Source organism: Pipistrellus kuhlii, unplaced genomic scaffold (genome assembly GCF_014108245.1).
Source record: "Pipistrellus kuhlii isolate mPipKuh1 unplaced genomic scaffold, mPipKuh1.p scaffold_m20_p_2, whole genome shotgun sequence".
Taxonomy (NCBI): Eukaryota; Metazoa; Chordata; class Mammalia; order Chiroptera; family Vespertilionidae; genus Pipistrellus; species Pipistrellus kuhlii.
In genome coordinates this window covers 61039535-61063749 of record NW_023425515.1, presented here as the reverse complement: position 1 = coordinate 61063749, position 24215 = coordinate 61039535, and the positions used below count along the sequence as shown (strand labels likewise).

Here is a 24215-nt window from a genome sequence, read left to right as displayed (position 1 = left end):
ATACTCTCAGGGCATTGCCCCCACACCTTGCCAAAGCCAGCTGGAGTGAATGCAGGCCAGCTCCTCCAGCCAGGAAGCCCACAGGAGGGGCCTCTGATTCTGCAGGGTCCAAACAGGGTGGGGGATGGGGGATGTGAAAATTCTATTTTGTTCAGCGGTGCAAGGAAATGTTAATAAACAAAAATCCCTAGCTTTGAATATTTTTCTCATCTTTGTGACTAAGAACTGTGCTTTTTAAAACAGCATTTCTAAATTAAGGCAAAGAGAAAAGCAGTGATGCAAGTGAGCAATTAATTGATTTTGGAAATGAGGTAAACGAAAAGAAAATAACTTTACAAAGCATAAGTCACGACTGACATAACAAGTAAAAAGAAAATCTTTGTTTTTACTTTTTTGCTTACAATCTCATTGCATTATGATTAGAGGTTACACAATTCAATATGTTGAAGGAAATGCCAGCCCTGCAGTTCATAGATGGAGTAGCTACAGCCAAGATTAAAATAGTTTAAAGCCTCTTGCTTATAGTCTTCTTCTATCTCTCCCTCCTGTCCTTCTGCCTCCCCTTTTTCCCCAGATCTCCCATGCACAGGCTGGGAAATAATCAATCACCCCTGATGGCCAGGTTCCTTATGGAGCCCAAACAACATTCTGTGAAGAGTTGGGAAAGACTGTTCATCTCTTTTATTGATTATCACTCTCAGCACACCTACTGCGGTGTGACTGTCTTAGCACAAACATGAAACCAACTCATCTAGTCTTACTATTGGCAAATCAATGAAGGCAGCCATCCAGAATGTGCAAAGAAATATCAATTCTAAATAAGGCAAACTGTGTCCCTTTTGACCAAGGGTTTTTTGCACCGTAACTTGACTTAATTGCTTTGTCAAATTACACTGTGTCCTCTTTGCTGCATAAAAATGCTTTCATCTTGGTCTTGATCGCTTCTTACTTTTATGTCTCACTTTTCTCAACCTATCTATCTGTATATCTGTCTCAACATTTCTGTTTCTTCTTTGAACTGCTTTCAGTACATGCTTAAAAATAGGAGATTCTGCCTCCTTGTTGATATATTTAGATTTTCCTTGGACTTTCTCCTTTACCAAATGGGCCGGCTAGGTTGTGTTAGAAAAGTCTCATCTAGTCTGAAACTATTTGTGGGTGTCACCCGAACATATATTATCATGGCCCTGGCATAGAAGCACAATACATAGTTCATTTAGAACCCACTCTGAATTCCATGGTTAATCCTCAAATAGATGAAGCCAAGAATAAAAATATGAAAACCTCAAAATAAATACCTGGGTGTACCACAGACCCACTCTACGTGCCCCAGATCTAGCTCTTTCCTTCTTCCTGACAATGCCTCTACTCTCTAACAGACCAAGGATTGGAAGTTTGCCTAGCTCCTGCATCTCCCTCACTCTTCTTCCTTAACTTTCCTTTCCTTGGTGGTAAGTCACCTGCCATCACAAATTCCTGCTCCTCTGCTCTAAATCAGATTGTCCTGAGATTCAAAAATAATCTCTATCACCCTGCAATTTTTAGTAATTCTTCTTTCTTTGGGGTCCTTTATTCTACGGTATTCGTTGCCAATAGGAGGTCAGAAATGCTCCTCCTCACCTCAGTGTGTTAGGGTTGTATTTTGGTTTGGGTTCTCCTGAAAGAAAACAAGGAGAGGACTGGGGTTGAATTCATCTATTTGAGAGGTAATCCTCTGAAACATCAGAAGAGGAAGGAAGATAATAGAATGTACTCGATCAAGCTGTGGGTTTAGAGCTCGAACCCCTGGGGAACTCTGGAAGAACACACATCAGAGTTATCCCAAACAAAGGCTGGGAAGCTGGGGTATTAGCCACAGCTCCCCATCTGTTATTGCCACAAATTCTCTGGGATTTCTTGTTTGCCCTGCTTGTGGACTCAGTGTGCTCCCCTAGCCCCAATAAATCCTTAGGAGAGTATCACATTTGCCTCTATTTAGTGAGGTTTCTCAACCAGCAAGTAAAGGCAAATGTCAAGTGGATTTGCAGGCATTAATAGCACCTGTGATAGGGTCTTAATATTTTAATAATATTAAAAATGTATTAACGTCTGGTTCATAGATGGCTTTGTCTGCTGTACTCAGGAATTTACTTGAGCCCAACCAGTGTGGCTCAGTGGTTGAGCATCGACCTATGAACCAGGAGGTCATGGTTCAATTCCCAGTCAGGGCAGATGCCCGGGTTGTGGGCTCCATCCTTAGTGTAGAACATGTAGGATGCAGCTGATCAATGACTCTCTCTAATCATTGATGTTTCTATCTCTCTATCCCTCTCCATCCCTACCTGAAATCAATAAAAATATATTTTAAAAATTTAAAAAGAATCCTTGCTGGTTTGGCTCAGTGGATAGAGTGTCAGCCAGCAGACTGAAGGGCCCTGGGTTTGATTCTGGCCAAGGGCACATATCTAGATTACAGGCTAAATCCCCAACTGTGTGTGGGAGGGAACCAATTGATGAGTCTCTCTCACATCAATGTTTCTCTCTCTCCATCTCTCCCCCTCTCTTCAACTCACTCTAAAAAAAATAATAATAATAAATTTAAAAAATCAATGGGAAAATATCTTTGGGTGAAGATTAACAAAATAAAATGAAATTTAAAAATATTTGTAAAGAACTTACTTGAAACCACTTAAGTTTGAGATGATATACTTAATACCTACTTTGGATTGGACTCTGTTAAGAGCTTGAGATGAAAAGATAAATAAAACAGTCTGGCTTTGAGGCACCTATAATCTAACAGGATAACAAAATCGTTGAAATAGTTCCTAATATTTTCTAGTACCATACAACTAAAGAATAAAGTATCTTTCCTGTTCTTTTCAGAGGCCTAAACTTTATACTGCATTTCTGTCCCTCCCCTTGTCCACAGGCCCTTGTCACCTGATTCACTAATTATCATGATTCAACTATCAATTAGATGTTGCAAATTCCAAAAGCTTCCTCTTATTTCCTGAGGTTGAGTTAGCAGTTTCTCTTAAAAGCTTTCTTCAAATCCTATATGTCCTCCATTATGGTACTTATCTCAGTGTTTTATAATTTCTTGTTTATGTATCTGTATTTTTCCAGGAAAATATGAATATCTTTAGCACAGTGAAGATTATTTGCCTCCCTTTGTTTCCTAAAAATCTAACATTCTTCCAGGCATACAGTGAGTGTTTAATATATTATGAATGACTAATTTCTCTCTCTCTCTCTCTCTCTCTCTCTCTCTCTCTCTCTCTCTCTCTCTCACACACACACACACACACACACACACACACACACACACACTATAGCCAGGTAAGATGGCATTACGTGCCACTAACTGTGTTTTCTTTGCCTTTAAGCTAAGCCAGAAATCCCCGTGATTATGGAAAATAACTCCATGGATGTCTTGGGAGAGGTGAGTCACATTAAAGCCTTTGAAAATTTATGGAATAACATGCCGAGGTGTGTTAGGTTACTTTGTTGTCCAGAATATTTTCCCAAAGGATATTATTCTTTGGCCCTCAGCCAAATAATTTCTGGTGAGGTAGAAGGGAAGCTGAATTGATTCTATAAACCTAATGGGCATTCTTACTTTCTGACTTGAGGCTCTCAAAGTATGTGATCTGTGGTCCTGAGTCCTTATTTTTTACTGAAATAAAAAAAAAAAAAGGTCTCAATAGCTTAAATTTTTTTTTTTAATAAAAATTGAAGTAGATACTGAAGGAAAAGTAGGGCAGAGAGCAGTGTGAATCCTGGTGAAAGAATGAGTTTTATGCTTAGCTGACAGTTAATTTGTTCAGAGCCATTTCCTGTACCAGCTTTCCCATTGTTTTTATTTTGGAGTTAACAGGAATAAACCTGTCCTTAGGTACCCCTCAGAATCCTGGCTATTTCGTAGGCAGCAGGAGAAAGGGCAAGAGAAAAGGGGCAGTAAAGTAGACCCTCTGACTTCAGTTCCTCCTAAGTAGTTCCCAGCCTCTAATCACCTGGAATCTGAGCTCAGAGCTCACTTGCCAGCTCTTCTTTTTGCTGTGACTTTAGGCAAGTTATTTCACATCTTTGTAGTTAGTGTTCCCAGTCATATGGAGGGGATTAGATGAGTATTTGCACATTGTTGTTGTTTTTAAGAATTAAATGAAATAACCTATGAAAAAATTCTTAGTATATAGTGTGGCATATATTAATTGCTCAATAAATATTATTTTGTTGTTTTGTTCATATTACTATTATGTATGTTAATTAACTGTGTTGTTGTATTATTTTTTCTTTCAAGTTTTTCGTAACTCCAAATAAAAAATATTTTCATTAACTCTTCTATTTCCTATTACATGGGATGAGAGAAAATTATACTTATATTCTAGTCTCTTCTAGTCCCAAGAACATTAAATCACTTATAATTTCTAGTCCTGCTGAATATCAGTCATGTAATTTGACAGTTGAATTATAGCTCAGACTCTGTGGAGTGGTTTTATATGAATATATATTACCCAAGAATTTGTGTCTTTTGCTGACTTTATGTATTAATCTCAGATCATTGCTATTGAAGTTCTGAGCATATAGAAAAATATTTTAAATTATTTTATCAATTAATTCCCACTTTTATCATTGGACTTCATTTCATTAATTTAAATAAAACCACTAATCTAGTGGTATAATATTTAACAGGTATTTTGTTTCTTATAAGGATTTCTTGTAGGTTTTTGGTGCTGGTGTTTATAGTTACTATTACTCAATTAGATATGTTACCATCAAATTGGACCCCAAAATTCCAATTTAAAAAAAAAAGACTTTGTGTTACATGTTATCAAATTTCTTCTATACCAAGCTTGCCTAGGTGCTGAGAGGGAAAACAGGAGACCTTACTTCCTGGGGAATTAGTGAATAAACTCTCACTAAATCCAACTACAGGACATGGCTTATCTATGGGTCTTTTAACATCTTGCCAACATTAATGATTCTTCCCTCTGATATTCTTATAATCAGATTGTATTTTCAATTAGTTATGAACTCTGTAAAACCCTTTCACACACTTTCATCATGAGATGCTCCCAACAAGCCTCAAAAAAAAAAAAATGTAGGATATCTGTCATTTTACAGACAAGAAATTGAGGCCTGGAGAGTCTGAACAACTGGCTGAGTCATTATGAAAGGGCCAAGCTGGGATGAAAATTTAGCTTGCCCATATCCAGGTCAGGTAGTACAGTGAAAGCAGTCAGCTCCAGGGGCAGGTAGAACTACTGTCAAATCTTAATTAGACCACTTATTAACTACATATCCTCACCAGGTAGTTAACTCCCATAAGTCTCAGCCAACTCACCTCACCTGGGATCATAATACATATTTTTCAGGGTTTTTAGGTGAATTAAATTTATGCACAGTAATGAAGTACATGGTACATGTTAAATGTCTCAGGAATATTTCTTTCCTCCGCAGTATTTATCATTCATTCACTCTCTTTCACCCATTCCTTCCTCTGCATTTATATTCATAAATCTACTATGTGATTGAGACAGTGTGGGATAATGAAAAAAATGGAACGTAGGTTGTGGAACCTGATAGATCTGGGTTGAATTCGTATCCATCACTTATTGACTCTGGACCCTGGAATCTCAGTTTTTTGGCTTCCTCATCATTGATCCGAACCTCACAAGGGTGAGGTATGGACCAAACGGTGAACATATGCAAAGTATCTGCCATTTTGCTACGTTAGGTGTTGGGCAGTGGTAATTTTCTATGCCCTCCCTTCATTCCTTAAAAATTAATTCTAAGTCAACATGAACATATTAAATGCCTACTATGTGCTACATACTACTACACAAGTGGCACTCAGTGTTAGAGCAATGGGCATTTGGTCAGTTGTGAGTAGTGTTTTCCAACATTACTAAAGTTATAACATTTATGGTTAATTTAGTTTTTCTGTAAGATAGAAAATTTCCCAAATTATTGTAACAATGATGCCTCTCAGGCTTAGACAGGCCAGGGATGTCCAAGTGTCACACCTGTGATGGCATGTTCTTGTGTGTTCCTGAGTGGGAGGTTTCACCAGACTTCCAATATGGCATGGAGCCTCCCTTTGTAGCTGAGATGGAAAAGGGACCTTCAGTTTAAACTTCTGGATTCCACCATGTAGCAGATTTTTACGTTAGAGCAAAAGGTGCTGAGCCAATGAGCCCCTCAGCCCAGAGCCCCTGGCCCTCTACACCCAGCTCCAATGACACAGCAAAAGAAGGCACAAGAGAGATGCATGCAAATTCCAGAGCTGACTCAACAGTGCAGTCTCTCCGCAAGCCCCATGTCTCTCCTTACTTTAACTCAGTCATCTCCATAGGTCCTGTTCTTGTCACTCTTAACCTTTGTTATGTTTGACAAAATTTAGGTGGGGGGGGGGGGGAATATAAAGAAAACTACCTAACATGAAACAGGAAACCAAAGCAGTTGGGCTTAAACATGTCTAAAGAAGAGAAGAATAATAACCATATAAAACAGACACCATAACCTAAAAACACCTATCAGAAAAGAAAGCTCTAGTTGCTATTTACAGAAGTTGATATTTGTTTATTTAACCTTGGTTTTATAAAATCCTGAATCTTTGGGGATTCCTTGACCTTCCTAAGAAACATTCGTGTGTGTGTATGTGTGTGTGTGTAAGATTAGGTATTGAGGCTTCTTTTCTTTTTTTTTTTTTTTTTTTTTTTTTTTCCTAACATATTGTGGCACAATAAGTCTCTGAGTCCAAATGTCTGGTCATGAGACTGCCAGCCACCATCTTCCTTGCAGTGGTGAGGGTTTGAGCTTCCACTACACCTGGGGAAGGCCTCAGAGGGAAACCATACCCAGTGGGGAAACCACATGGGAAGTGAAATCTTTAACATCAGTCAGGCTTCTAGGGGCAGGGGGGGGGATAAAGCTATTTATAGGACTGCATTACAGCCTGGGTTTTCCACAAGCCTGGTGTTTGAACTTGTGTTTGTTCCATGAGAAGCTCATAGAAAAGACGAATCTGGTTGTTAGAGCTGTTGGTGGAGTCTAAGAACAAGCAATAAGAAGGAGCCATGTATGTGAGGATTGAACAAGGCAAGACACCATTATTATATGAGGATCTTGTCCACTTTCAGGAAGCAAAGTGCCCATAGAGTGCTTAGACTACCTACAAGATAATAAAATGCTTCTACCTTTATCTCCTCTTATCTTTTCCAGCTTTCACCATTCTGTTTTCCCTATTCCCAGCCCAGTTAAAAAAAAAAAAAGGTTCTAGAGGAATCATCCAAAGCAACAGTCAGCTCTAGCTCAAAAACCAGAGTAATTTCCACCTTGATTTTATTCTGTTCCTGAGTTAACATTTTAGGCATATCTTTAGCAAAGCAGGGAATTTTTCTCCTCCTATAGACCATTAGTCACCCTTTTTTCAAAACATCTCTGAAAATTTCATGATGAAGAGTTTTAAAAACTCTGAGAACAATTGATGGATATGCAGTTAGCATTTCAGAGGTGGGAATAAAATCCAAAACTTACTGCTCAAATGGACAAGTGCTCTGAGTGTTCTGTGGAAAGAAAATAAAAGCAACTGAACTCATTAGAATTGACCTCAGAATTTAACAAAATGTTCTCTGTCCTTCACTGTCCCAGACAGTCATGGTCTCTTTTATGTTTCTGTGGTGAATTTTGCCTAGGGAGCTGTCTCTCTTCTCTTATCTTTTCATGTTTCTTTATCCTTTTTTCTTTCGTTTTAACTTTTCTGCCTCAGGTCTATATTTTTTTTTTATTTACCCATCTCTCTATCATTTTCTTTTTCTCTTTGGGTTTCTTTCATCTCTTCTTCACTAATTCCTTCTCACTTAAAAGACCTTAATATGAGACTAGATTACATTTTTAACTATTTATGAATACATTTTTTAAACCTCACCTGAAGATATTTTTCCATTTATTTTAGAGATAGTGGAAGGGATGGGGAGAGACACAGAGAAAGAAACATTAATGTGAGAGAGACACATTGATTGGTTGCTTCCTGCATGTGTCCTTTCTAGGGCCTGGGATTGAGCCTACAACCAGATTATGTGCCCTTGACCAGAATCAAACCCCAGATTCTTCAGTCCAAGGCCCAATGCTCTACCCACTGAGTCAAACTGGATGGTCTTATGTCCTCTTATTCTTAATATTTAATTCAAATGAGTTATAAAGTCTTTCATTCTCTCTGCACTAATTATGCATTAATCACTTCTGTGTTAAGTTGTTGAAAAGACAAGATTCAGACAGATTAGAGTGATGGAACAGCTTTAATATAAGCAGGTGTCAAAGCACTGCCACTGTGGGAGAAAGGTATACATTGGAAGGGTCTGGAGACCTCAGGCTCAAGCTTCTTTGTCCTTCCACTGCTCAGTTCCACAGAACAAGCTTTGTATCCAGTCCTCAAATAACCACCAGCTGCATGCAAACACCTCAGCCCCAGGAAGCCCCAGCTCAGCTCCTGGTAGGGCCTCTGACAGGGAGCTGGCCAGGCAGGCACGTTCCAGCTACCCGACCAACCTCAACTGTCAAAACCTCCAGCTTTACCAAAACCAAGTGCTAGGCACCCATCCCAATATGTTCACTCATCCGTGCTGATAGGCTGGTACATTGTGACCCAGAACAATTCACAGACCCATGGTGTGACACAATCTCTATATTTAGTTAGTGTATTTTTAAAGATTTAATCGGAATAGCACTAGGAACCCCATAGCTAAACATTTGGTTAATTCAGAGCTTGCTGGTATTAACACATACTATGCACGCTTTCTATTAAAAGCAAAATCCCACCAGATTGGCTTGCTATCTATTTAAGCTGAAACTAAAATGGCTCTTTGCTAGGAATCTAAAGTCAGTGTTTTCAGAACAGATGTCCCCAAGCCCACTTTACACAAAATGGAAGGGGTGAGCTGCTGCCAGCTGGTCTGTCTCCCTCTGGCGGGCCTCCCTCTTGGCCCTCACCTTCCATTTCATCTCCAGGATGGCCCTTTCCACCTCCTCCACAGCTCGCTCTCTCCTTTCCACCGCCCTTTCCCGCCATTCCACTGCCCTCTCCCTCCTGAGAAGGTCCCTTTCTCTTTGGCTGGCCCACAAAGCCAGGGCCCCCACCTGCTCCAGGAGCCTGGCCCACTCGCCTTCGATGCCCCTGGGGATCTGAGGTCCTTGGCCCCTCGGGTCCTGGCACTGTCCTGCCTGACCATGGCCACCCTTCTCCAGCTCCTCCCTGTGCATGCTCTTCAGGTGCTTCCACAGGGCCGTGGTGCCCACGTTCACCCCGGGGCCACGGCTCACCTGCCTGCCACAGAGGCGGCAAGTGGCGTATTGGTGGGGGTGATGTCCAGCACGAGCAGGGGCCAGGTGGAAATACTCCCAGGCCTCAGAAAACCGGCTCCCCTTGTTGTGGGGCACTGGGGTTGGCATGGCATTCACAAAAGGGCCAACCAGTTCTCCCATCTCATGGATCTCCTCCTCCTCCTCCTCCTTCATCAGCAACTCCCCTTTAGCTGTCATCCTGGTTCTCTCTTCTTCCTCCTCTTCCCGCCTCATACTGTCTCCTCTGCTACAGCGTTCCTTGAGCTAAAAGTCTCTGTTGAACCACAACTAAGACTAATTGTGTACCTGGAAAAGAACTGTGGCAACTCTTGGAGTTTCACAGTAATGATCAAAGGCTGGCCACACCTGGTTGGGGTGATGTTTTCTCCTTTTGCTTCACCAGAGAGTCAGGGTGAGTCAGAGCCAAGCAAAATGGCCTCTGAGGCTCCCCTGCACTTTCTCTCTGCGCCCCAGATGTACTGATCCCTCCTTGGCAGAGCCAGAGTCAAAGCAAACTAGTGCAACAATTGCAAAGCTCTTCAGCTCACTCAGTGTTCTGCATCTACATCCACCACGCCACGGTGTCTTTGAATGTTGAAAATTTTAGTTTTTCTCCTGGCTGCTTCCACTGTCTCTGTGCTCCCAGATCCTGTAAAATGTGTTCGGAGGTAAGATGAACAGCCTCAATGTCCAGGCTGTTCAGGATGCTCAGGCTGGGGCTTCCCCAGGTCCCTCTCAGTGTGGGTAGCAGCAAGCAAGGACAGATGCTGAAGTGAGAGAGACTTATGCTTCCCAGGCACTGTCACAACAAGCAGTCAACGGCTACAATGCCTGTCAGGGTCCTGATAATAAAGTTCCCAGTGTGAGGTCAGTTCATCCCTCCAGAGTCCTCTGGGGCGAGGATTCTAAAAAGTCCAAACATCAGGTTTAGCTGTTTTCAGCGGGAGGAACTGGCTGGCACGGAGGAGAAACAAGTGGAACCTCTCCACAGACTGGTGGTCCTGGGCAAGCAGCTCAGCACGCTCCACCTTCCAGGCACCATCACCTGCAAAGCCAACAGCTGATAAGACCTTCCTGACAACAGCTTACTCCACATGTTTTGCTTAGTTACTACATTTTAAGAGTTTTTAAAAAATGAAAATCATATTACATTTTAAAAGTAGCCTGACCTCTGTCTGGTTTCTTACTTGGGTCATTTCTGAAGAAAATGAGAGCCTTATTCCTCAAGCTTTGCAACCCCCAACAATTGGAAAACACCCACGAGCCACAAGGGGTTACTTACAGGCACCAGAGGAGCTGGTCTTGATTCCAGTGGCTCCCTTGCAGGGTGAGTGCTCTGTGCGCCTTGAATAGTTAGTTATTAGCTGACTCCTGCCCCAGAGGAGGTGCCTCCAGTTCCTGTTCCCTCCCACTTTCAGAGGAGCCATGTTCCCAAATGGGTGTGTCCCTGCCTGTGGGTTTTTCTGCAACACAGACACAAATGCAAACTTTGTCTCCTCCCCTTCCAGCACTAAAACGATGTTCCTGGCAAATCGCATGTAGTTAAAGAGCAAATCCAGCACCTACACATTGTAGTTCCATGTCCAGATGACTAGATTATCTAGCTTTCAAGCCAAGGAGATTTAAGGAAAAGGGGTGAATGTGAGCAGAAACCACATGCCTCAAGGGCATCTGAGGTTCCAAATGTTTTGCCCAATTGTCAGACCAAGAATCTCATTTTGGTTTATAAACTATAGATGTAAATTCAATAAGTAGAAAGCCAAAGAACTTACAGAAAAGGGAATAAAAGAAAACACCCCAGTTCAAATAAATATAGCCAAATGAGAAAAAAAATGGATTTTCTTTTTATTATATTATGTAACTAGAATTGGAAAAGTAGAAATGTGATTAGTTCCTTTTCTCAGTTGGAGTAGAATAAAAGGATAATCACAATTTAAGCAAAAAAATACATTTTCATTCATATTATAAATAAGTGAATATGCATGTATAGATTTAAGAAGAAAATCTGCCAAAAAGAAACAGGAAGAAAACAATTGAGTAATAGGGGGGAAAAATAGAAATAGGCAAAGTGAAAAACAAATAGAGCATGAGAGTAAAATTCCAAATGAAAAAGAAGGGGGTGAGGGTGGAGAGGAAGACTCCAGATAGGAATGTAGAGTTGATAAAGACATAGGGAAGTTTTTAAAGGTTTTTCTTTCTAGATTAAAAAGCTAAATGTTTTCAAAGTGATTCTTTGCAAAGCACTTTGGAAAAAGGTTTTGTCCAAATTTAGGGAAACTAATTGTGGGTTAACTGACAAATGGTCACCATTTCAGAACTTCAACTGTGGAAATAAGGAAACAGTCAGTCTTACAGCCAGATTTATATCTATTTCTCCTGACTCCTCAATCTCATAATACTCCAACCATCCACTGGCTTCCCTCTGCTTCCAGGACAATGTTCCTAGCTCACACCTGGCCTAGAAATCCATTCCATCCACCCAGCTTTGTGAATTCCCCACTACTTTCCAACAGAGACCAGCTGTAGTCTGGGCTCATCTCTTCCCAGTCCACAAAATTCAGCTTTGTTCTCTAAGCTACTTTCAAATTCCACTCTTCTCTGAACTCCTACAGAAATTTTCAAATACATTTGGCACTTTTTACACAATTCTTTGTGCTAGTGCTAACTTATTCCAGGTGGACTTAGAATAAAGTGTTGGGGAAATCAATGATTTGGCTTGTCTCACGGAGGCAACAGACACACAGAGAGTGAGCGAATGATTTAATTTCGAGTAAAGGAACAGGTCTCTGTGTGCTTGTATGTGTGTGCATGTAGACTTTTGTGCATATTTACTTCTTTTTTATTTTAATTTAACATGTTGTTTTCTTCTTACTCATTTGGACCAAGTAGAAGTTTCTAAATAAAGACAGTTCTGTTTGCTCAGGAAAACCATATCTGCTCATGTTTTCTAAGATATTCAATTTCAACTACTTTAGTCTACTGTTTTAGAGAGATTTTCAGGATAAGAGGATTTTCAGGATAAGAACTATATTCCTAAACAAAATCTTGGGATACAGTCTGGAGGTGGTATAGAATATTTGAAGTCTAAATCATTCCATAAAATCTGAATTCAGAGAATCCACAAGAGTAAATCTTTAAACATTTTTTTTTTAAGTTGACAAGAAATTTTCTTTAAAAAATAATGGAACCAACACTTGTTATTGATATTATCACATCATTGACTTTTTATGGGTTAACTGAGCATGGAGGAAATGAATCATAAGAGTGGTTAAAGGTAACCTATATAATAAAGAGCTAATATGCAAATGGTCATCACACCCTCACATGCCCTCATGCCATCATACCTTAACTGCTCAGACACTCAACATTGGGGAAAGAGGAATGGGGACCAGCCAGGCACAAATGAGCTTGCAATAGAGAGGAATGGGGACCAGCCAAGCTGCAGCCCAGAAGCAGGACAAGCTGCCCACCTCATGGTCCTGGGTGCCAGTGGCTATACCTGTGCCTGTGGCCTGGGAAAGGGACAAGCCACTCACCTTAGAGTCCCAGGAGCCAGAAGCTGCACTTGCACGTGCGGCCCAGCCCAGGAGAAGGATAAGCCTCTGCCCCATGGTCTCAGGTGCCATGCCTGCACCTGGAGCCCAGGAGAGGGACAAGCCATCCGCCCCATGGTCCCAAATGCCTGCAGCTTGGGCCTGGGTGAAGCTGCCTGTCCATGGTCACCTGTGGCTGTGGCCAGTCCAGATGAAGCCTGTTTGGATCCTGGGTACCTGTGGCTGGCCAGAGGAAGGGAAGCCCAGGTCCCAGGTGTTTGCAACTGGCCGGAGGAGAGAATCCTGGGTTCTGAGTGTGGGGTGAGGCAGAGATGGTTTGAGGTGATCAGACAAGCAGGGGAACAGTAAGGGGATATCAGGCCAGGAGGGAAGCAGTTAGAGGCCATCAGGTAGGGAGGCAGAGGGGTTAGGGGCAATCAGGCAGGCAGGTAGGCAAGCAGTTAGGAGCTAGCAGTCCTGAATTGCAAAAGGCAGTGGGACAGTGAGGGGTCCCAGATTGGAGAGGGTGCAGGCCAGGCTGAGGAACCTCCCCCACCATGCATGAATTTCATGCACCGAGCCTCTAGTTGATATAATACTACTCCATTTACTATAACTCTTACATCATAGAGATAATCATCAATCTTTGGCATTTTATTGGATTAAATAAACTATTTTTTTTTTCTTTATTTGACAGGAATATATTTTAGGGGACCTATTTTGATTTTTTTAAATATATTTTATTGATTTTTTTTTTTTTACAGAGTTGAAGGGAGAGATATAGAGAGTTAGAAATATTGATAAGAGAGGAACATTGATCAGCTGCCTCCTTCACACCCCCTACACCCCCTACTAGGGATGTGCCCAAAACCAAGGTACATGCCTAAACCTGGGACCCTTTAGCCCGAAGGCCAATGCTCTATCCACTGAGCCAAACCAATTAGGGCAACTTTTGAATTTTTAGGACAGAAAGTGAAGCAATTTCACAGATCTGCATTCTTGCTGCTGCATGTATCCCCACTGTCAAGTGTTGAATGAGTGGGAACATGGGAGTTGCAATGTTTGATACAGAATACATAGATTTTTGGATATACAACAGATAGATTCCTCTGAAAGTTTTACATATTTCCTTGAGATTTTTGTAGGGACACACTGAGGTATACTACACTGCACCTCAGTAGGATCTCACCAGAGAAATGTAACTTAATATGTTTAAATGTGGTTTCTCAACTCAGTAGAAGGTCCAGACTCTTTGGGGCTAACTAGTCTGTGGGGAAATTGGCATGCTGAGTATCTTTATTAATTAACTAGTGTATTCATCAATTGGGAAATATTTGAGAACTAAAAACAAGGGTTGGTAATATGTAAAACTACGCACATCTCTTGATGAGAAAGCAAGTAATTATAAATGGAATTATTATTTCTCAGTGTCTCGAATAAAATAATGAGGATCCAATAAGTCTTACTGGATATTTTCACCAAGCTATTGAAGAAACCCATCTCACAAAGAATAAACACAGTGTTGAAAATCAAACATAACTAATCCTAACTCTAAACGTTTTAGTTTTGTGACATAAACAACCTGTTCGTCTATTTTTCTCTCTTATTTCAATATTATATATTACCAGGAGATATTTTGGACTGGGATTTAGGTAACACAGTTCCCAATTTGTGCTATCAACTACATCCCACACCCTTTAGCTAGTCTGTGATTCTGTGCCTTGGTTTTCCCACCTGTCAAGTGACAATAATAAAGTGTATCTTTCCTACGCTATAGAATTAAGATAATAAAATGAATTAGGAAAACTCTCTATAAGTCAAAAGTGAGATATTTATAGTAAAGGGTTGCTGTGGCCACTGCTACAAATAACATTTTATATTGTGCCTTGCTCAGCATGGCCAGGGGTGAAGGGGGGAGAGGGGGGGTCGGTGAAAGATTAAAGAAGACAGACAAGAGAATAAAGCAGGGGCTAGATGGGACACTGCTCTTCAATGGAGAGACAGTGCCATAGCCTGCAAGCCGAATCTTTAATTTATAGCCAGATTCCACGAGGCAAAGTAAGGGCATGGTCAAGATGTTTACAATGTTCTCAAAGGTTTTGAATCTACTCAATTACATGCACCTGAACTCTATCAAGCTTTGTTTTAACAGTACTTGCTAAACCTCCTACAGCCTACATCACTCTGCTACCTGGGACCACAGGTTCAGACCTTAAGGTCAAGCTTACAATTATAATCTTTGGCTATAATTGTGCTTGGAGGGCTTTGTCCTTCAAGCTGGGACTTGCATGTGGCTTTGCCACAAAAGGACCATGCCCTCTCATTAGTTTGAGGCTTGAACCTGTCCAAACCCTGAGACCATTCTCTATATTATATTATTTGGGAAATGTAAATAACCAAAGTATAGCATTTATTCTAACAGAATATACTTCTCTGGCCTCTGCCTGTTATAGTGTCTTCCTTCTATCTTTTCATTTCCATTTACTACTACTTTATTCTGCCTGTGCAGAGCTGTGATTTTCCTTTTATAAAACCAAGAATCCAGATTTGCAACACCAGTATTGTCCTGGATTCTAGCTATTAAGTTATAACATCTTTATAAAGAGAAATTCTATTTGTAGTTCAAGTTTTCACACAACCTCTTCAAACATGGCATTGTTAAAAGTGGAGAAAATGTTTTCTGCCAATTTGCCTTTTGTGAGGGTTAGTGGAGATGTAATGGGTATTCCTTTCTCCTGAACTTGCAAATAATTCTTCCTGTGTCTTGTATTTACACCCAGAGAACATTTACCTGCTCACTGAGGAATGTATTTCCTTCAGCAAATCTCATGTGGTTTATAGAGAGAAGTTTTCCTCAAAGTGAAAGAGAAGGTAAGGAAATCATTCAATGGAAATGGGTTTGGGAAAGAAAGAAAACAAAGGACAATAGAAATCAAGGTTGCTTAAGTTTATCTTGGCATTTAAGGACATTCCCATTCTAAGGAAAACAGGATCTTGCCCATTAAATGCCACTTTTTGGTTCTCATCTGGCTCCTCCAAGAGGATGGGAGTATCATTTCCCAGGATATGAGAAATACACTTGACTTCATCAACTTATATATAAACACTAATGTTTTATTTCACTGTGAGTAAAAGCAGAACTTTTAGATGAAGGCAAAACTTTTAATTCAACATACAATTATTAATAATTTCATATACTTCCATTAACTTAGTACCACTGCTTTAAGTCAATAAATGAATGATTTCTACATTTTCTTGAATGGACCTGGGTGGAGTGGGGGGGGGGGGGGCAGGGAGGGGAGGATACTGGAGGAAGTGCACATAGAGAACTTGGCTCCGAGACAAGGAAGATGCTCACCTGGAGGATGAAAAGTTTCTGGGGCAGGAACACACATTGAAATAACCTCAGGTGAGACTACACAAAGCCATATTTTTCACAGGTGATAAACATGACCACCTTTGCTAGAATAATCCCAGCCATCCCTGCCTAGCACAATAACCTTTCTCCTGAGTCATTTCTCCTCAAAGTGCAACATATTTTCAACAATAACTGAATCACACAGAGCTTACTTCATTATTTTTTTAAATAATGAACTTAAAAGTTGGTGATCATCAATCATTGGGTTAATACACTTGATTCATTTTGAAACTACTATTGGTTTTGTTACTAGTTTCCTTTAAAAACAGTTCACCCACCATGACAGGATGCAATCCTGATAATATCTGTTAAATGTCATTATAGATATGTTCTTCTGTTAAATAAGCCCTGTTTGATGTGTCCATTGTGTTACTTCAAACTAAAGGGGTTGGTTTGCCTACACTCATTAAAGCCCAATAAGATGTGAACGGCAGTTTGCAGCAAAGAAAGTACAGTGAAGGTTTATTTAGGGAACTGACACCAAGCCCAGAGGCATAGGTGGGCCAGTACTCTGAGACCTGGCTCTCCAATGGCCTCTGGATGATAGATTAATTATATAGGGTGGGGGTAGTTATTAGTCAAGATGGCTAAGGGAGTTGGGGTCCTCGGCTCTACTGATTCCTCAGAGCCAAAGCAAAGGGAGGAGTTGATCATTGTGTCAGGTCCCGATGCTGGCCATGGCGTCATCCTGTCTGATTTCACGAGGATGTGGTTGGTAGTGTAGGGTTGTTCCGCTTTCATGGGCCTGGGGCTGAAACATAACTGAGGTCAAGATGTTATCTTTAGTTTGGCAGAAACTGTGCTCTTATGGTTGACAGACTTGAGGCTTTGTGCTTGAGACAGAAGTCTGATGCTGGCCAGAACCTAACATCCTAAGGGCTTAATAATTAAAGAGTGGATGTGCGGTGTGTGCACAGGTAAAAGGATCTGGCTGAAAGGAGACAAGTGAGTCATAGCAACATTAGGTTGGACAAGGCTAGCTTGGATTAAAGAGAAAATTATATTAGAGAAATGAAGTTCCTGTGCAGTTATAATGACACTCCCAACCATAAGGCCAGACGATGTGGTCAGAGTTCCACTAGCATGTAACTACATTTGGTGATGAGTTTGTAAAAACTTCAGAACTAGCATGTAGAGCCTTTAATGTAAAGACGCTGTGAGAATTCCGAAAGTTATGGCCTCTGATGACAGTTTTACATTAAATTCCTGCTGCCATGTATGCTGTTTGCAAGTTGGACTAACAGAGGCAGTTAAACAGGGTGCTATTTCTAAAGAAGACTCACAGGACCCAACATGACAGTGGCTATAAACCTGAAGTTTATTGCAGGAAAAGGACACAATAAGCATCACCATTAAAGTAAAGATATGCATCACATGTACATTTGCAACAAGGGGCCCATAAGGGGGACTGGGGAAGGGGAACCACTGAGATGGCACAGAGCATCTCAGAGTCTTAGCTGAGGTCATTTTATAGTTTCCTGATCACTTAGGCATATTCCTGCTATGTATCCAGATTCCATAGCAGAGTCCTGGAATTCCCCTGGGCCCTGGTTACAAACCAAACAATCCTCTTCATCAATACATTTCACATCTGGACCATGGACCAATGCCATGCAGCAGCCTCTGCAAACAGTTGCAGTTAATTCTGCACCTGCTGGAACATACCCTCACTGCCCAGATACTGCCATTAGACACCTTTAGACTCTCCTTTACCATAAACCAAACTGTCTCTAGCCAGGCCTTGGCATCACTGTATGGCTCATGCTGGCAATGTTAGTGACTAACCTTGCTCTTATTCCTCTTGTAGAAATATACATTACAAATGAAGAGAGAAAAGACAAAAGTGGATTTTTGAACGTAAAGTCTGTTTTCACAAGGGTGTATGGCAATGAACCAGCCCAATCGAACAACCTGACCATATGGTGTATGGCTCAGACTCCAGTGCCTGGAAATAAAGTATGGAATATCTCATCTGAAAAGATCACTATTTTCTTGGGTGAGTAGTCTGTTTAATAAGGTAAAAAGGGGGTGGCCAAGACTGCCCTAAGTTCAGAGGATTTCTAATTGGAACAAATAGAATACTCATTATTTCCATGATATTTTAATCTTGCTACACAACTCAAAATTATTAAATTTCAGAGTAGAAAGCATTTTTTGACAAGTGGTATCCTACTGAAAAAATATATTCTTTAAATAAAAAGCTGATTCAAGAACGTTTTCAAGCCGAAACCGGTTTGGCTCAGTGGTAGGGCGTCGGTCTGCGGGCTTAAAGGTCCCAGGTTCAATTCTGGTCAAGGGCATGTACTTTGGTTGCGGGCACATCCCCGGTAAGGGATGTGCAAGAGGCAGCTGGTGGATGATTCTCTCTCATCGACATTTCTAGCTCTCTATCTCTCTCCCTTCCTCTTTGTAAAAAATCAATAAAATATATATATTTTTTAAAAAGAATGTTTTCAAGACTTTTAGATGAATACAGAACCTTTCCCCCCCCCCCAAATTCCATTAATAATAACTCTTAACTTAGTGGCATTAGCACTACTATAACAATAATCAATAGAGATGATCATTTAGCATTTTTTTTAAATCTAAAAATTCCTTATGGATTGCTAAAAACATTCAAATACATATAGCACAATGGGTAAACCATCTATGAGATATAAATACTTTAAGGATAGGGACTGTATCTTGCTTTAATACCCCTGATTTTGAAGCACGGAGTCTGGCACAAAGAAGATTTTTATGACAAAATTGATATGTAGGATCATCCTACATATTTCAACAGTTGGCTAATTAGATCAAATAATGAAGATTTTACCACATAAAAGAGATGAACAAATGTTTCAACAAACACTGTGACAACAAATTACCTATAAAAAATAGAAATTTGTAATGACAACCATCAAATATGCATATGTATAATAGTAAAGTAATGCCTATAAAACTTAAATAGATTTGTAAGCAATTAATAATCTCTGCAGGACTATTAATATCTTTACCACCTTCCTATTTTCAGAGGTATTGTAGTTTATAACATACTCATAAAAACCAGAGTAATTGATGAGGGAAAGAGTTCCCCTTGATTTCAGGCCACGTCTGTTTCTTGGGTCCTTCCCAGTCCAGCAGGTGGTTGGTTCCTGGGATCCTTGGACTAGCAAAGGTGCAGGTCCATTCCCCACTATTCAGAAACAAATGCCTATTTGATACTGGGACAATAGCACCATCCCTATGCCTACTATAACTCTCTCTCTGTCTCTCTCTCTGTCTCTCTGTCTCTGTCTCTGTCTCTGTCTCTGTCTCTCTCTCCATATACCATATATATATATATATATATATATATATATATATATATATATATATATATATATATCCATATTCAACTTTGCCTAATTCTTTCAAAAATAAATATATCATCTTTCCCGAAGAAGGCTGGGTATAGTTAAAGTGCAGTCTTGGAACATTAAAAATAATTAAAGGTAACTGGTTCTCACATCGTTTTACCAATAGCTTTGGCAGAACCTAATGACATGAACCAGAGACCAAACAACCTTACATTCCAAAGAGAACCTTATTTCTGTCATGAACATATGTTTATAAAAACAATATTTTATGATGTTAAAACTGTGCTTGTGACTTTGTTCAAAGACTATTTTTTTAGAGCAGTTCCAGTTTAACAGCAAAAAAAGAGAGAGGTACAGAGATTTACTGTATACGCCCCCCATCTTCCCCACACACATGCATATTCTCCCTCATTATCAACATCACATACCAGAATGTGCATTTGGTACAACTGGAAAACCTACATTGACACATCATAATTATCCAAAGTCCATAGCTTTATTTTAGGGTTCATTCTTGGTGTTGTGCATTTTGACAAATGTGTAATAATATGTACCCATCATTATAGTATCATATACAGTCATTTCACTGCCCTAAATATCTTTTGTACTTCACCTATTCATCCCTGTCCTCCCACACCCAACCCCTGGAAAATACTGAGCTCTTTTTACAATTTCTATAGATTTGCTGTTTTGGAATGTTATATTAAAACTAGAGGCCTGGTGCATGAAATTTATGCACAGCAGGGGGGGGTGCCCCTCAGCCCAGCCTGCACCCTCCAATTTGGGACATCCCTCTCACAATCCAGGACTGCTGGCTCCTAACTTCTCGCCTGACTGCTTTCCTGATTGCCCCTAACTGTTTCTGCCTGCCAGCCTGATCACCCCCTAACCACCCTCCTGACAGCCTGATTGATACCTAACTGCTCCCCTGCCAGCCTGTTTGCCCCTAACTGCTATCCCCTGCAGGCCTAGTCACCTCTAACTGCCTTCCCCTGCAGGTCTGGTGCCCCCTAACTGCTCTCCACTGCAGGCCTGGGTCTCCCCCAATTGCCCTTTCCTGAGGCCTGGTTACCTCCAACTTCCCTCTTATGCTGACCTGGTCACCCCTAACTGCCCTCCCCTGCAAGCTTGATTGCCCCCAACTGCCCTCTCTTACAGGCCTGGTCCCTCCCAATTGCCCTTCCCTGCTGGCCATCTTGTGGTGTCCATCTTGTGTCCACATAGGGGCAGGATCTTTCACTACATGGGGCCAGCCATCTTGTGTATTGGAGTGATGGTCAATCTGCATATTACTCTTTTATTAACTAGGATCATACAGTATATAGCCTTTTCAGATTACCTTCTTTCATTTAGTAATAGGCATTTAGGTTTCCTCCAAGTCTTTTCATGGCTTGATAGCTCAATTTTTTATTTTAGCACTGAATACTATTCCATTGTATGCATGTACCACATTCACCTACTGAAGGACATCTTGGTGGCTTCCAAGTTTTGGCAACTATGCATAAAGCTACCATAAACATTCATGTGCAGATTTCTATGCTATCATGAGTTTTACACTACTTTATTATATACCAAAGAACACAATTGATGGATTGTATGGTAAAAGTATGTTTAGTTTTGTAAGAAACCACCAAACTGTCTTCCAAAGTAGTTGTATCCTTTTGAATTCCCACCAGCAATGAATACCGTTGCTTCCCATTGTCATCTGTGATTGGTGTCAGTGTTCCAGCTTTTGGTCATTCTGTAGCAATATCTCATTGTTGTTTTAATTTCCATTTCTCTGGTTACATGTGATATGAAGCACATTTTTATATGCTTATTTGATATCTGTATATCTTCCTTGGTTCGGTGTCTGGTAAAGATTTGGTCCCACTTTTTTAATCAAATTTTTTGTTTTCTTAATATTGTTTTAGGAGTTCTTTTTATATGTTTTGCATAACAGTCCTTTGTCAGATGTGTCTCTTGCAAATATTTTTCTCCCAGCCTGTCATGTATCTTCTCATTCTCTTGAATTATATTTATTTTTAAGATTAGAAAATAATGAATAGTTTTTTTGTTAATCCTTGTCTGAGAATATTTTTCCATTGACTTTTAGTGAGAGTGGAAGAGAGGAAGAAAGACAGAGAGAAAAATCAATGTAAGAGAAACAAAATAATTGGTTAAGGGCCAGGCCAGGGAGGAGCCTGCAACCCAGGTATATACCCTTGACCAGAATTAAACCCAGGATGCTTTGGTCCACAGGCCAATACTCTATCCACTGAGCCAAATTGGATAGGACAAAAATAATGAATATTTCAAGGTAATAAGGAAGAGTATTCATTCTGGATACCCAAAGCACATGATGATTCCAATATTATAGGAGAGTCTTGTATCTAATATAATTTTAGGATCTGAGCAGATGGTTATTTTTAAAATTTTATAATGAGTTTTTATACTTTGTGATAAAATATGAAAGACAATAAATCTTGAAGATTCCAGTTTCTCCAAATTATAGCTAGTATTCTGGTCACAGTCTGACATACATCTTTGGGAATGATTTAGAAGATGCAGTTGAGACTCCATAAAATAATGTCATCACTCTATCATATTTTTCCATTTGTTATAGTTCTTAAACGCTTCCAAACATGCTTTCTCTATCTGTAGTGGTACCACTGGATGCCATATAAATACTGGAGTTAACTTCTCATGATTTGTCCAAACGTCATTCCCATATCAAGCTATTATTGTTGACAGATAGGAAGATGAAAATACAGAAGAAAAGTCTGTTGTCACTGAGTGCTAAAAGAGAACAGAAAAGTGATTAGTGAAAGGAGACCAGTTTTTGCCCCTTTTTATTCCCAGGGAAGAGTAACAATGTTAGAAGGCTGCAAGATAACAAGATCTGAGGTGCTCTCTTCCCACCTACCCCAGGCTCCCAGGAAGTTCAAATGCTCAGTGACTCTTACTATAGAAAACTCAGAAAGGGAATGGGTCAGGATTGGGGTGATTGGCAGCTCATCGAGCAGTTATTTGAATTCCAGAGCCTGTAGACTCTTGTAATTCAACAGTACATTTTTAAAGAATGATTTTCCAAAAATATCCTCTTCTGCTGCTGGCCTAACCTATTGGTATGTCTACTATTGTAACAATGCAGAGTCCAGCTTTTGGCATATACAAAGTGTGTTTTGTTTTATTGAGATGGAGGGGATGTTTTGTTTTGCTCAGTGTGAATACCTCAGGGGGAGCCTAATATCTTGGCTATCATCAGCCTTGACTGAGATTTGTTTATTAAATGGATTTCCAACTATAACTGTTAAGGTCAAGATTAAAAAGAGTTAAGGATTAGTGAGTCCTGTGACTGTGTGTGAGTGTGCAGGTGTTTTTGGGATGTGAAGAGAGAATTACAACGGGATATGTCAACAATGGGACGAGAGAACCATTGACTATTGAGGCGGGATGTGCCAGACAAATACTTTCTGTTATGTTCCTCATACAATAAAAGACTTTAACTTAAATACAAATCACGTTGGATCTTATTAAAATGCAGATTCTGATTCAGTAAATCAAAGGTGTGGGCCTGAGATTCTGCATTTCCATTCTGTTTCTATGAGAAATCACGAGCCACATTTTGAGAAGCATGGACCTAGTGTGCTCAGGAGTTCACTTTAAGGTGGAATAGCCAAGGGCTGATTCAAGCTCTAAGGAAGCCCTAAAACTGACTCAGCTGCTCTATGGGCCAGACACGTGGTCATTGCTGCCCACTGCTGGTCCGGAGGGCCCTGACAGGCCTGCTGCAGAGGGGACACACTCAGAAACAAAGTGAGCTGCTTTTGGCCAATATCTCTACCCCTGACAACCTGATGGTCTGTAAACTGGCTGACATGTGTTTGCTAACTTCTGAATTTGAATTTCAGAAAATAGTTTTTCCCTGTTAGGTTTTAGCTGCTCCTTTTTATACCCCTAAGTTTTGTTTTGACTGAGGCAGAGTTTTGACTTTGCAGGCCAATCTGAAACCAGAAGGATATTTTTGGCCTCAAGTTTTATGTTAAAAGGTCTGCATTGCTTTTATCAGAGGGGGGAGGAGTTCCTGGGATACAGGGTAGGTGGGGAAGGGAGAACCTCAGACACTTATCTTACAGCCTACCAACATTGTTACTCTTATTAAAGGCAACAAAAACTGCTCTCCTCTTACTCAGTCTCTTTTCTGCTCTGTAATATTCCCAGAATTTCTCTACTTTGCACTGAGACAACAGATTTTTCTTATACGGATAATATATAAACACATGGGCATGGCTGTGTTCCAATAAATTCTGTTTGCAAACACAGGCAATGAGTGGGATTTGACATGTGAGCCACATGTGGCAACCTCTGTTCTAAGCAATCCACAGAGAAAAACACCTCTGCATCATATTTCTAGGTGTGTGTTTCGACTGATTAAGGTTATTTCTACAGAGAGGAAGAGAGAGGGATAGAGAGGTAGAAACATCGATGAGAGAGAAACATTGATCAGCTGCCTCCTGCACACCCCCTACTGGGGATGTGCCTGCAACCAAGGCACATGCCCTTGACCAGAATCAAACCCGAAATATTTCAGTCCACAGGCCGACGATCTATCCACTGAGCCAA

At 40.4% G+C, this 24215-nt stretch overlaps 2 protein-coding genes across 3 annotated transcripts in view; one reads left to right on the top strand and one right to left on the bottom strand.

Moving 5' to 3' along the window:
* Positions 1-24215, top strand: part of CD96 (CD96 molecule) — an 85542-nt gene that overhangs the window by 22557 nt on the left and 38770 nt on the right. For both annotated transcript variants that reach the window (XM_036446895.2, XM_036446894.2), the window contains exons 5-7: positions 3366-3421; positions 15635-15725; positions 18080-18268. In XM_036446895.2, the coding sequence (XP_036302788.1) occupies positions 3366-3421; positions 15635-15725; positions 18080-18268 (336 nt within the window). The remainder of the gene's footprint in view (positions 1-3365; positions 3422-15634; positions 15726-18079; positions 18269-24215) is intronic.
* Positions 8261-10730, bottom strand: ZBED2 (zinc finger BED-type containing 2). The gene is made up of 2 exons (XM_036446900.2): positions 10604-10730; positions 8261-10366 (listed from the first exon to the last, which is right to left on the bottom strand). The coding sequence occupies exon 2, from the start codon at positions 9553-9555 to the stop codon at positions 8896-8898; it is 660 nt and encodes a 219-aa protein (XP_036302793.1). The 5' UTR covers positions 9556-10366; positions 10604-10730; the 3' UTR covers positions 8261-8895.